Here is a 12637-nt window from a genome sequence, read left to right on the forward strand (position 1 = left end):
TTTTTTTGGAGAGGTTTTTGCCATAGGGCGCGTGTGCTCGCCAGACAGACAGAGAGAGACAGAGAGACCGAAAACGAGAAATCACCCCCCAGGGGGGATGGCCACGCCATAGTCCCTTCTCCTCCATTCTCCTCTTGGGATCTTGGGCACGCATGCACACACACCCAGCGTGAGTTTTAAGCCACCAGGTCCGGGACTCAAACTGTGGTCGACTACATGGGAGTCCAGTGACATAGCCATTACGCTAGCTAACTGTTGGTCCCAAATGCAAATATAATTTTGAAAAAAGAAGAAGGAACAAATTGCAGGTGAAATACACCTTATGGTACCACTAATATAAATTTTAGAATGTGTACTTTTAAGCAGTATATTGTTTAGAAGTACATACATGTATAATGACACCCCAAAATTCAGGATGGTGGAGGAAAGAGGGAAACATGACAGGGAGACATAGGGACTCCTACAGTTCTTAATTTGGGTGGTAGTTTCAAAGATATTTTTTATATTATTCTTTTGTAGGTTAAAATATTTTGTAATTGGTTTTTGCTTTTTTAAAATTATTTAATTTATTATTATTATTTTTTTTTTATGATGGAAAAATATGTATTTAGAATTAGCCAGCTGGACTTGCTTTAGATGATCCCAATTTTGTTGGCAACATCCAGAGCATCATAATTGGGAGCCAGTCGCACATAGACCTTCTTCTTTCCATCAGGCCTGATTAGAGTGTTGACCTTGGCCACATCAATATCATAGAGCTTCTTCACAGCCTGTTTGATCTGGTGCTTGTTGGCCTTGACATCCACGATGAACACAAATGTGTTGTTGTCCTCTATCTTCTTCATGGCAGACTTGGTTGTCAGGGGGAACTTGGTGATGGCATAGTGGTCAAGCTTGTTTCTCCTGGGGGCGCTCTTCCAAGGATATTTAGGCTGCCTCCGCAGCCTGAGAGTCTTGGGCCTCCGGAAGGTGGGTGATGAATGGATCTTCTTTTTTTTTGTGGCTGTGGATGCCTTTCAGCACTGCCTTCTTGGTCTTCAAAGCCTTTGGATTAGCTTCAGCTTTGGGAGGGGCAGGAGCTTCCTTCTTCGCTTTCGGCGCCATCTTGACGAAAAGCTATTATTATTTTTTAATTTGACTAGAGAGAAAGAGAGAGAGGGAGGGAAAGTGAGAAAGCAAGTCACCAGGTCCGGGACTCAAACTAGTTAAGCCATATGGGAGTCCAGCACTTCAACCACCATACCACCTACCAGCCCGTTTTTGCTTTTAAATGTCTTTTAGGGGCTAGGAGGCAGCATGGTGGTTAAGGTGTTTTATTCCCACATGGCCAACTGTGGTTCGAGTCCCAGTCCTGGCAGCTTGAATAAATCACAACAAATAAATACATAAATAAATAAAAAGTAAAAAAAAAAAAAAAGTCATGGTGAAATTTTAAAAAGTCTTTTATATGTATGAAATGTTTTACTTTTTAATTACTTATATTCCCAATTTATATCATATTTCAAATTTATATTATATTAATTTTCCATGTAATTTGGCAATATAAAAAGCAAAAATACAAATATAGGCATATACTCATTATTTTTTTAAAGAATTATTTTATTTAACTTTTATTTATTTATTTTTAAAATTTGACAAGAGAGGAAGCATCCAATGTGGTGAAACCGTGTCAAGGATCTTTCTCTGTCTTTCAAAATAAATAAATATAAAACATTTAAAAATTGGTAAGGAAAAATGATAAAGGATAAAATCGTTGGGAGAAAGAAATTAGGGTTTTAGGAACAAGAGTTGGAAGGTGTGTTAGGGGACACATAAATTCAAAAGGCAAACAGAGGCCAAGCTGCTAGAAAGAGAACACCTCTGAGATGTGCAAGTATTGCCTGGTTCTATGCATTGACCCAGCATCTCTCCCCAGGGACAAAAAGCACAGATCTTGGGGGTAATGAGTTTGATCTTTGTGGACTTGGAGAAAGTGTCCAGAAGGGTATACAGAGGTGAGTGTTGGGTCCAAAGGAGGACACTTTTGAAGCTGTTGACTGTAAAGCCTGAGTGGAAATTTTAAATTACCTGGAAATTGGGAGGCTGACTGGAGGCAAAAGAGAATGACTAGGGGTTGAATGAATGAAGCATATTCTGAGGATGTTTGTGTTCAGAGGGAGAGGCACCCGAAAGGGGTTCTAAAAGTGAAGCAGAGCCTTGTTATTATAAGGCTCAGTGGATCAAAGTTTGGTCAGGAACTAAGTTTGATTACTGCGGAGACAGAATGCGCCTGTTGCAGCAAATAGACTAAAGAATTAGCAAGACAGGTGATAAGTCTGAGAGAAAGGGAAAACTGGATTGAGCCAGTTTTTCCTGTGTCCTGGGGAGGAGCGAGGGTCTAATGACTAAACTCAAGGAAGGGAGTGAGAGATAGGAGAGCCTCATGTGTTGCAATCCCACTTAATAGCTGTGGGCTCTTGGGCTAGGTACTTGACCCCCTTTAGCCTCTTTTCCCAGTTTCAGACTAGGGCTAACAACATCTTCTCAGAATTAGTAAGCATTAAATGAGATCATGGATAAAAGATTTTTACTATAGTAATTGGCACACACAGTAGGTGCGTAACAAATGTTAGCTCGCTCATTTCCTTGACTCCAGTGCTCTTAGAAGGCCAGCATGGGAGATAGCCAGCCGCATCACAGCAGGTAATCAGAGAAGGGGCTGATAATCCCTGGACTAACTGATGGAGTCTTGAAATGAGTCAGACAGAGACAGAAACAATAAGACAGAATGACAGTGTACTTGCAACACAAGCCAGAGAGAGCACACAGACAAAAAGTATTACCTGTGTCAATGTCACAGTGCAACTTAGAGACAACCCTATGGGAGAGTTTTCTGAAGCATTTCTTGAAGATTTGTGTTCATGGTGAGGGGTGTTAAATAATAGAAGGTGCAAAAATCCTTTCTGAAACTTGATGGGATTTTCAACCAGTTGGACCTTTTCAAAGGAAAGTGTTTGGACAAGATGATGGACTATTTAAGCCTCTTAGATTTAGTCCTTTCAGTTTTTAGCCTAGCTCTGGAACATAGGTTTATAAGTGGCTTTGTTCAGGGAGTGACTTCAGGTGCTTTCTGAAAGAAAGAAATGGGAGGCTCTAAAATCAGTGTTTAAGGGGATATATACATACACACACACACACACACACACACACACACACACAGAATCATGATTATCCTTGGAAAGTACCTAATTCAAAAGTCAGCAACTAGCTAAAAGAATAAAAAGATCTCAAAGAGATAGTTATACACTCATGTTCATAGTAATATGAATAGCCAAGAGTGTCAAATGTCCATAACTGGATGAATACATAAACAAAATGTATATATTCAGCCGTCAGAAAAGCCACAACGTATTTTTTTCTATGCAAGAATGTGTCATGACTTTTCAGACAACCTAATATATTCAACAGAATATACGCAACCTTTTAAAAAAAGGAAATTCAGACACATACAACATTATGTATAACCTGAGGACATTTTGCTATTTGAAATCAGCCAGTAACAAAAATACAAATGCTATATTATTATTCTTACATGAATATGAAAACTGATAGAGACAGAAGGTGGAATAATGGTTGTCAGGGACCGCCAGAAAGGGAGTTGTTGCTTAGTAAGTATAGAGTTTCAGTTTTGCAAGATGAAAAGGAGTTCAGAAGACTGAGTACACAACATAATAAGCGTATTTTATACTATTGAATTATATACTGAAACATGGTTAAGAGAGTAAATTTTCTGTTATGTGTGTTTAACCACAGAAAAGTCAACAATTAGTTTCTTGCATTTTCCTTTGTGCATTTAACTTATAGAAATTCAACTATAGGAGGGCCGTCAGGTGGCATGGTGGTTAAGGTGCTGGACCCTCACATGGCCAGCCATGGTTCAAGTCTCAAACCTGGCAGCTTGCTCTCTCACTTTCTCTCCTTCTCTCATCAAATTAAATAATAACAAATAAAGTTAAATAAATAAATAAATAGTAAAAAAAAAAAAAAGAGTTTCAACTATAGATGACTTACCTTCCTATCCCTTTCTTCGTTCAAACCAAACCTTTGTCTCCAAGTAAAGGGCTTAACCTGCTCTTTTTTTAAAAAAAAAAAAAAAAAAAAACAAAAAACTTGGGAACCAGCAGTTAGCATAATGGCTATGTCGCTGGACTCCCATGTAGTCGACTGTGGTTTGCGTCCCGGACCCGGTGGCTTAAAACTCACGCCGGGCGCGTGTGCATGCATGCCCAAGATCCTGAGAGGAGAATGGGGGAGAAGGGATTGTGGCGTGACCATCCCCCCTGGGGGGTAATTTCTTGCTTTCTGTCTCTATGTCTCTCTCTGGCTGTCTGGCAAGCGCACGCACCCTATAGCGAAAATCTCTCAAAAAAAACCCCCCAAAACAACTTAAACTTTTTTTTTCAAATACAAGCATCTGTACATGGATTTATAGTGTTTCACTATATCTCTTATTCTTTTCTTACTCATCATATTTTATAGTTGAGGCAATGAAGATCCCATTGAGAAGCAGGAAGAAAATTTTGGCTCCTCAACTACACATGGTACTTAACTGTCACAGAAAATATTAGATCACCTGGAAAGTTTTGACATATTTTTCTACACGAAAATGTGCCATGACTTTCCCAACGACCCAATATTTATACATGCATGAACTAATGAAGTAAATTATGAGAGCGCTCACACTTCTACTCTTGAACAATGAACACAAACATACAAAACACATTTGTGGTAACTCAGAATATATGATGTTTTGGGTAGAGTTGAATAAAAGGTACATTTGCATCACCCATAAGAATGGGTAAGCATTCTCTAAGCAATGTAGTAGTCATAGTTTAAATAAAAAGGCAGAGGGAACTGACCAGTCTTTGAGAACTCTAACTCTGGCTCTTATAAATTTTGGTTCACAATTAATATCCTGTCTTTAAATGAATCTTTCATACCTCTAAATACTTTTAGGAAACAAATTGTTAGTTCCATTTAAGTTATATGCAGTTGAAAGACAAAAGGAGTTTCATATACTGTGATGTTTTTAATCTCCTCAAAGCACCCAACAGTGCTTTGCTCCTAGGAAGTAGTCAATAAATGGTTATTGAATTTACAATGTCCTTCTTTCTAATCAGTGAGGTTTAATATGTTTCCAATTCAGAATGCCTATTAATTTTTCAGCATTACTAAGCCTTTAAAGAAATCCATTTGGGGATGGGTTTAAGACTCCACAGCAAATAAGAGTTTTATAAATGATTAAGAGAAAACTGTTAAATGAAGCATGCTTATTCAATACACCAGTAGCCATTGATAAAATGTAATTTAATTTAATCATTTAAATTTACATTGTTAATGTACAAGAGCATTTCTTTCAAACCACATGTTAACACACACTAAAGAGCAATGCTGTTAGAGATGCAGAGAAATTGGAAAACTCTGCTGTCTGAAATAAAAGCAAGGCACTCTCCTTTAACAGCTGGTAGATTCCTGATTTCTGCCCCCAGAAGGCATGGTCACACTGAGAGAGCTCTCCCACAAGGGGAAGAATCACCTGCTTTGATACTTCTTATCCTCTTCTGAGCTAGTGTGGTCATCCACTCTGTATAAACTGTGTGTCAACATTAAGACAAAAAAGAGTGTTGAAGTAATAGATGACTTGGGAGGCTCACATAGTTTTAATAACTATGGAAGACAGAAGAACACTGGCTATACCCTTTATTTTCAGCACTAGTGTCTGGACATATAACTAAAAAAGCTTCTTCCTTTCTTTCCATTCAGATATGATGGCTGAAAGTCTTTTCCTTAACTCAGATGGATGTAAAAATAAAAATAACAGCATTTCCCTAGGGCTTTGTTTTATGTTTTGTTTTACTTTTCCTTTACAGACACAACAGAAACAAGGATTAACTTTCCAAATACTAATGGTGCACAAGAAGGTTATGTATGCACAGTATTTATAATTTATTCAAATTCAACTTGAATTTGGTCTGAAGCTATCTTGTATGAAATGTTAGCTTTCCTGATATTTAATAATGTTTATTATGTTTGCATATAAGCTCATAAAATTAATGCAAAAATACTAATTTAGTCATAGTTATCCTCAGGTAAAGTGTAAATATTAGTGGTTATGTTTAAAATCTTGTTTTCCTATAGATGCAGTGAGTTGAGGGAAAAATAAAAGATTACTAGCTGTTTGACCTTAGGTAACTCTTTACCCTTCAGTGGGCACCAGTTTTCACCTCTATGAATTTCAGAGAGTTGGACTAGGTCCTTTCCAAGTCTTTAAAATCCTAACATTCCAGGTTCTATCATCTTGATATAAAAATAATAATCTTTCATAAAAGCTCACACAAACATAAAACATGATCAAATATCAGAATGACTTTTGGGGAAAAAAAGTATGTGATTTGCTATCTGGATTATATTTGCAGCAGTTAGGCAATTCATTTGGCATTTGTTTGATTGTATAATTTAATGACAATATAAACAGCATAGTTTTTGTTATTTTTGTTTTAAAAAGACTAAAGCAAAAATGATTTAAAGCTAACAAAAATTACTGTGACATCAGTTTGACATTCAAAGTTTGTTTCTTAGCAAAAGGGCCAAAGATATTTTGACTTGATACAGAATATATAATATAAAGACTTTTAGACCTAAAAATCTTCAAACATTATTTGAATTTAGCAAAACATAAGCAAAATTTTAATATCAAAGTGCTAAACAGTACTGCCTTAAAAGTCACTGCAAATGAACCATAAAATAACGGCATGGGAAGTGACATTTATTGTACAAATGGTTAATAAAAAGACACATTATAAATATATATATGTAACCTGCTATATTTATATATATATATATATATATTTGCTTATTTAATTTTAAAGAATTTTCAACTTTATTTATTTATTTATTTGTTATTTGACTGGAGAGGGACAGTATGAGAGAGAGAGAGAGGGAAAGTAAGAAAGCAAGTCACTGGGTCCAGGACTCAAACCATGGTCAGCCATATTTTCTAATTGGTGTAACAAAGTCACTATGAACACCCCATTTAATTACTCTGTAAATCAGCGTCCAGGAGCTATTGGTCTTGCAATAAATACAGGCAAAGCTATTACAATATAATGTGCATACAAATGTTTATACAAATAAAGACACTATGCAACAAATTATTTCATAATAATATGGCATTAACAGTATAAACATACAAAAGGGAGTACGAACACGGAATGTTGAAACGTAGCCCACTTTCTAGTACTCACATTCATACTATTTTGTTTTTTTTTTTATAAAAAGACTTGCTTGCTTTCCAAAATTGTCTCTTTAACCAATAACAAAAATTAAATGATATATATAAAAATCCTTATTATCCCTGGTGCTTACCCTGTATGACCCAATTCCTGTTTATTTGCATGTTCTCATATAGGGATCAAATATTTGACTGATTCACTGAAGGCTTCTAAATAAGTGATCAGTCAGCCACTACAACTGAAGCAAGTTTAGGGAACTCTGGCAGGTTGATAGAATACAACAATACAGTTGTGTACAATTCTTTAATAATATGATCCCCTTTCAGGACAGCTAGACAGTCAGGGCAGGGGTCTGTTTTCACCAAGAATGGCCTAAAAGTCTTGGATGGGCCACACCTCAGAAGCGTTCTACAGGGCAGGTAGACCAAACCTCAGATAGGAATATTGGCATGTGTCATTTGCTAACATGACTGCCTCCTTTTTATTTCCATATAAAATAAAGGAGAGTCAATACACAAGACTTAGTAAGACAGCACTTTTAAAAAATTGCACTTGTATATGGAAGCAAAGAGCCATATTTTGCTATGTCTGATTTGTAGGCAATCTTCCATCTTTCACCCTTTGTTAAAGTAAAATAAAGGAAGAAAGAAATTAATAAACGGGAATTTCTGCCTTGTTTGCACCACATATGTACCTTTGACACGAGTGTATTCTAACCGGATCAATCTTAAGACATATCCTACTCTGGCGAACAACCCTTGGCTATTCTTGTTTTTAAATACAAAGCAACAATAATTATATTTCCCAGAAAGAGTTTTAAAACAGTTATATTACCTTTTTTTTTTCCCTACTGCTGGGATAGCATCGTCCAAAAGTGCCTTGTTAGCAATTTCTTCAAAAACCTTCATGAACCTATACCCCCTCCCATCCTACTCCCCAAAAGCCTAAATATAAAACACAACCCCAACACAATACTCTGCAAATTTTCTGGCTTTAGATTGTAAAGAAAACCGCCAGAAAAAAAGCTTTTGCTTTCTATAGGAGCTACTTTTTTTCTTAAGGAAGGACAGAAAATGGTAGATGTCCAGACCCATCCCTTTGCTGCTCAACAAACAGGTGCTAGCAAGGGAGGTGGCTCCTTGCTCAGACTGGGAGCACTTAGAAAGGTAGGGTGTCCAGGAAGAGCTTGTCGATGATGGAAGGTGGAGACACCAAGTCTTCCAGCTTCAGGTAGAAAATGCGCTGGAGGCCCAGGGTGCAGATCTTCCTCAGTTCTACCAGGGCACCCAGGACCTTGGGCTCGGTGGGCTCCAGGGTCTGTCCCTTGCTCTGGTGGTCTTTTAAGCTGCTCGTGATCTTGTTGCATAGCTCCTCCACTCTCTTTGGTTCTTTTAACCCATGTCGTTCTACAAAGGGAGAAAAGAAAGCACATTTAGGAGGTAGATGAATCTTATACTTTGAATCCCTAATTGAGGTCTTTATTCTGTTCTGCCAGCTGGGATGGCATTTTACAATCAAAGGGCTCTCCCTTTGAAAGTTAGTTCATGGCCTTTGGTATGAACTAGGATTGAGGAATAGCAGGCAGTTAAGGCACTGGACTCCCACATGTGACTGGTTCAAGCTCCAGACTCAGCAACTTGAAGATCACACTGGGCATGTGTGCATGTGTATGTGTGTGCCCAAAATCCTGAGGAGGGATTGGAGGAGTAGGGATTGCAGGATGGCCATTCCGCTAGGGGGGTGATTTCTCATATTCCCTCTCTCTGTCTCTCTTGGACTGGCATATGTGTCCTATGGCAAAAACCTAAAAACAAAAACAAAGGAAAAAAAAGCACCAGGTTTATTTGTTTATTTTGATTTCTAGAGGGCATGCATGCTAGCTGGAGAGAGAGAGAAAGACAGAGAGAGGGAAAGTGAGAAATCATCTCCTAGGAGGGATAGCCACGCCACAATCCTCCATTCATCTCTCAGGATTTTGGGCACATGTGCACATGTGCCCAGCATGTTTTTAGGCCACTGGTCTGGCATTTGAACTGTGCAGTTGGCCATATGGGATCCAGCCATCTTAAGCTCCATGACACCTGCTGGTCAACACCAGGGTTTAAATGACATTCCTGCCACTCACTTGCTGTGTGTGTGTGCCCTTGAGTAAGTGTCCCAACCTCTGAGCCCCCTTTCCTTATGAGATGAAGACAATGATCATAAGCAATTCTATGTTTCTGAGAGGGCCCACTTAGGTGAATAACACAAGAAACACACAATTCCTGGCACACAGAAACACAGTCACACTAAATGTGTGACAGGGTGGTTATTATTTTGCACACATTATCCCACTAAGGTCTTACAAAAGCCCTGTCAGTAGGCAGCTCTTTTCCAGAGTGACGCAGAAACACATCCAGGCAGATGAAATGCCCTTCCCATTCTGACAGGCTGACTTTAGGGAAGTGGTCTATTTGCTAATGCAAGGGCTGCTACACAAGACCCAGTACAAAGTGCATTCTTGTATTTTCATGCTAAGGAGATTCGGGAAGAATCCAGCTTTTCTTTTCCTGTTTTTATTTTCCACCCCTTGAAACACCCTATTGACCTACACCTGGCACTCTGCAAAATACACATGTCCTACTGTGAGATGAAAAAGTCAAAGAGAAGTGGAGGAGGCCCAGAAAGATGTGGTATGGGTATTTTATAAAGTATCAAGACATGACTATATTGTATATCTTACAAGACAATACATAAAACGATCCTTATGTTAAATATTATAGTCCAAGGTCCCTTCCAGTTCTGATATGTTATAATTAAAGTACAACCATGAAAATTGCCAGTAGTATCTCAGTGGACCGTAAGTTACAGGTGTCTAATCTCTGCACCATTCTATAGAGAAAAGGGCACCAGACTTGAACTTAGACCTGAATTTCAGTTCTGGTTTTGTCACTAGCCTGGTGGCCTAATCTCTTGAAGGCTTGATATCTTTCTTCTTAGGAAAATGATTACAGGGTGAGAGATACACAAGCCTTTGTTGTAGTCCTTCTGTGTGTCTTAAATATTCTACATCAAAATAGTTTTGGGGCCGACAGGTGGCATGGTGGATAAAGGAGCTGGACTCCCACATGGTATACCATGGTTCAAGTCCTGAATCTGGCAGCTTGCTTTTTCACTTTCCCTTTCTTTCCCTCTCTCTCTCTCTGGGCAAATTAAAAAATAATAATAACAAATGGAATAAAATAAATAATTCTTAAGAAAAAATAGTGTCATTATAATGAAACCCACCTCTTCATGGGTTGTTGTGAGGGTTGACTAGGATGATGTTACGTGAAAGTGTTCTGTCAGCTGTAGAGAGCTACACACATGGTATTGTTAGCACCTTGTGCCTGACATCTGGCAAGTGGTTGGAAACTACAGAGTCAAACAAAAGGCAATAAAGTCCCCTAATTCTTAAGCTTTGCACTGTCTGATTTTGCTTTCCTCAGAACTATGAACCAACATGGAAAAATGTTTATAACGTTAAAGAGTAGGGTATTAAATAGTTTCTATGGGGTGACTATATTTATGCACAAATTATTTCTGCATACAGAGGAGGATAAAAGGCAACAAATTTTGAGAATATTTATTAGCTTGTTAGATAACTTCTTTCTCCTTTTTACAATCTCCAGATTAATGCTGCTTGTATAATAATGTTAAAATAAACAAGATGAGATTTAGTCTTTTTGCAAAGACTTCTAGTAGCTATAACATGATCAAACATCATTTTGCTATGTCAAATTCTTTTTAATATACTTATTTCTTTTTATAATTATTCATTTTATTTTATTTATTTATTCATTTATTTTAATTTGACCAGAGAGAGACAGAGAGAGAGAGAAAGAGTGAGAAAGCAAGCTGCCAGGTCTGGGACTCAAATCGTGGTCAGCCATGTGGGAGTGTCCAGCACCTTAACCGCCACGCCACCTGCTGGTCCCAATATACTTATTTCTTCATCACACACACACACACTCACACACTCACAACAAGGCCGTCACACCATAATCTTCCCCCAGCTTCAGCCAGCCAGTATCATGGGCCTAGGTATGCACACACCCAGTGTGCACAGAGACTTTGGGATGTGAACCCAAGACCTTCCCATATTGCCTCAGCATCGCAGAGCATTGCATTACTGCTACTGGACTGATACTGAATTCTGTTAACGCTGAGATATATCAAACTGGAGTCATCATCTAAGGAGATGTGTTTTTCGCTGAATAAAATGCTGATAAATTGACTTAAGCTTTCCTTTCCATGCCTCATACCTTACATAATATTCACATTCCCATATTCATTACCAGGATAAAGAAACTGAGCAGTGTGTTGGCTGGCTTTCAGGAGGGGGTTGATTGTGGAACCTTGCTACCAGACTTTCTCATGGTTAAACTCAGAAGGTGCTGCAGAGTTTTCCCTGCTCTCCAACCAGTTGCGACTGCTCAATAACTATGGCAACCATTATTTATTCAGTGAATTCAAGTGGAGATCGATACCTCCTGCCAGCTGGATCAACCCTAGGCCTGGAATTCCTTGAGGAATTCAGAGACACTCCTGCTATAAGCCAAAGGCAACTCAACCCTTCTTTGTTGTTTTGAACAGCCACTGTATTTGTGACTTTTATACTTTTAAAAATGGGCTGAGATAAAATTCAGTTTCCATGCAAACTACCACAGCAGCCAGGAAGATTTTCAAATCACTAGGGAGTCACTAAGTGTCTGGGACCGTCCAAGTAATTTGAAATTCCTTAATACCCTAATCACTGACATTTTAGTTAAAGAGATCCCCTCTTCTTGCAGCTTGGTAAACATGGCTGATATATGGAGTTCATAAATTCTGGGGGAAATCAGTCATTTGGATTTTTCCCTTTCCTATAGAATTATACACAAAAGATTTAGTTTAATTTTTTAAGTCTAATTATTTTCTTTTTTAAAAAAATTAATTTTATTAATCATTATTATTATTATTATTTAGTTTTGACCAGAGAGAAACAGAGACAGAGAGATTGGGAAAGTGAAAAAGCAAACTACCAGATTCAGGACTCAAACCACGGTCAACCATGTGGGAGTCCAGTGCACTTAACCACCATGCCACCTGCTGACCCCCAGGAGACTAGTTTAAGATCTTTGTTCATTAAACCAGGCAAGCTTCTTGATATTTCTTGCATTTTGATCTATGTAATTTTGGTCCAGTACTTCAGTAATTTGACTCAGGTATTACATATGCAAAACATTAAAATCAGAAATAGTTAACTGATAGATATATATGCCATAATCATTGTATATATGAATTGGAAAGGATTGGAGCCATTTAGCTTAAATTTCCATCAAAGACAAGCTATCAGATGGATTTGG

The 12637-nt window shown here is 38.0% G+C and overlaps 1 protein-coding gene and 1 pseudogene across 6 annotated transcripts in view; both read right to left on the reverse strand.

Annotated features, from left to right (window-relative positions):
• Positions 1-626: 626 nt before the first annotated feature.
• On the reverse strand, positions 627-1104 carry LOC114005433 (60S ribosomal protein L23a pseudogene; annotated as a pseudogene).
• Positions 1105-7036: 5932 nt separating this feature from the next.
• The window catches only part of NR4A3 (nuclear receptor subfamily 4 group A member 3), a 45842-nt gene continuing 40241 nt past the window's right edge, over positions 7037-12637 (reverse strand). For 5 of the 6 annotated variants that reach the window (XM_027766929.1, XM_027766927.1, XM_027766928.1 and 2 more), the window contains one exon: positions 7037-8677. In XM_027766929.1, coding sequence (XP_027622730.1) covers positions 8377-8677 — 301 coding nt within the window. In that variant the 3' untranslated portion in view covers positions 7037-8376. The remainder of the gene's footprint in view (positions 8678-12637) is intronic. The other variant, XR_003547283.1, reaches the window with a different exon arrangement.

The sequence above is a fragment of the Tupaia chinensis genome, unplaced genomic scaffold (assembly GCF_000334495.1).
Source record: "Tupaia chinensis unplaced genomic scaffold, TupChi_1.0 Scaffold143795_1, whole genome shotgun sequence".
Classification (NCBI taxonomy): Eukaryota; Metazoa; Chordata; class Mammalia; order Scandentia; family Tupaiidae; genus Tupaia; species Tupaia belangeri.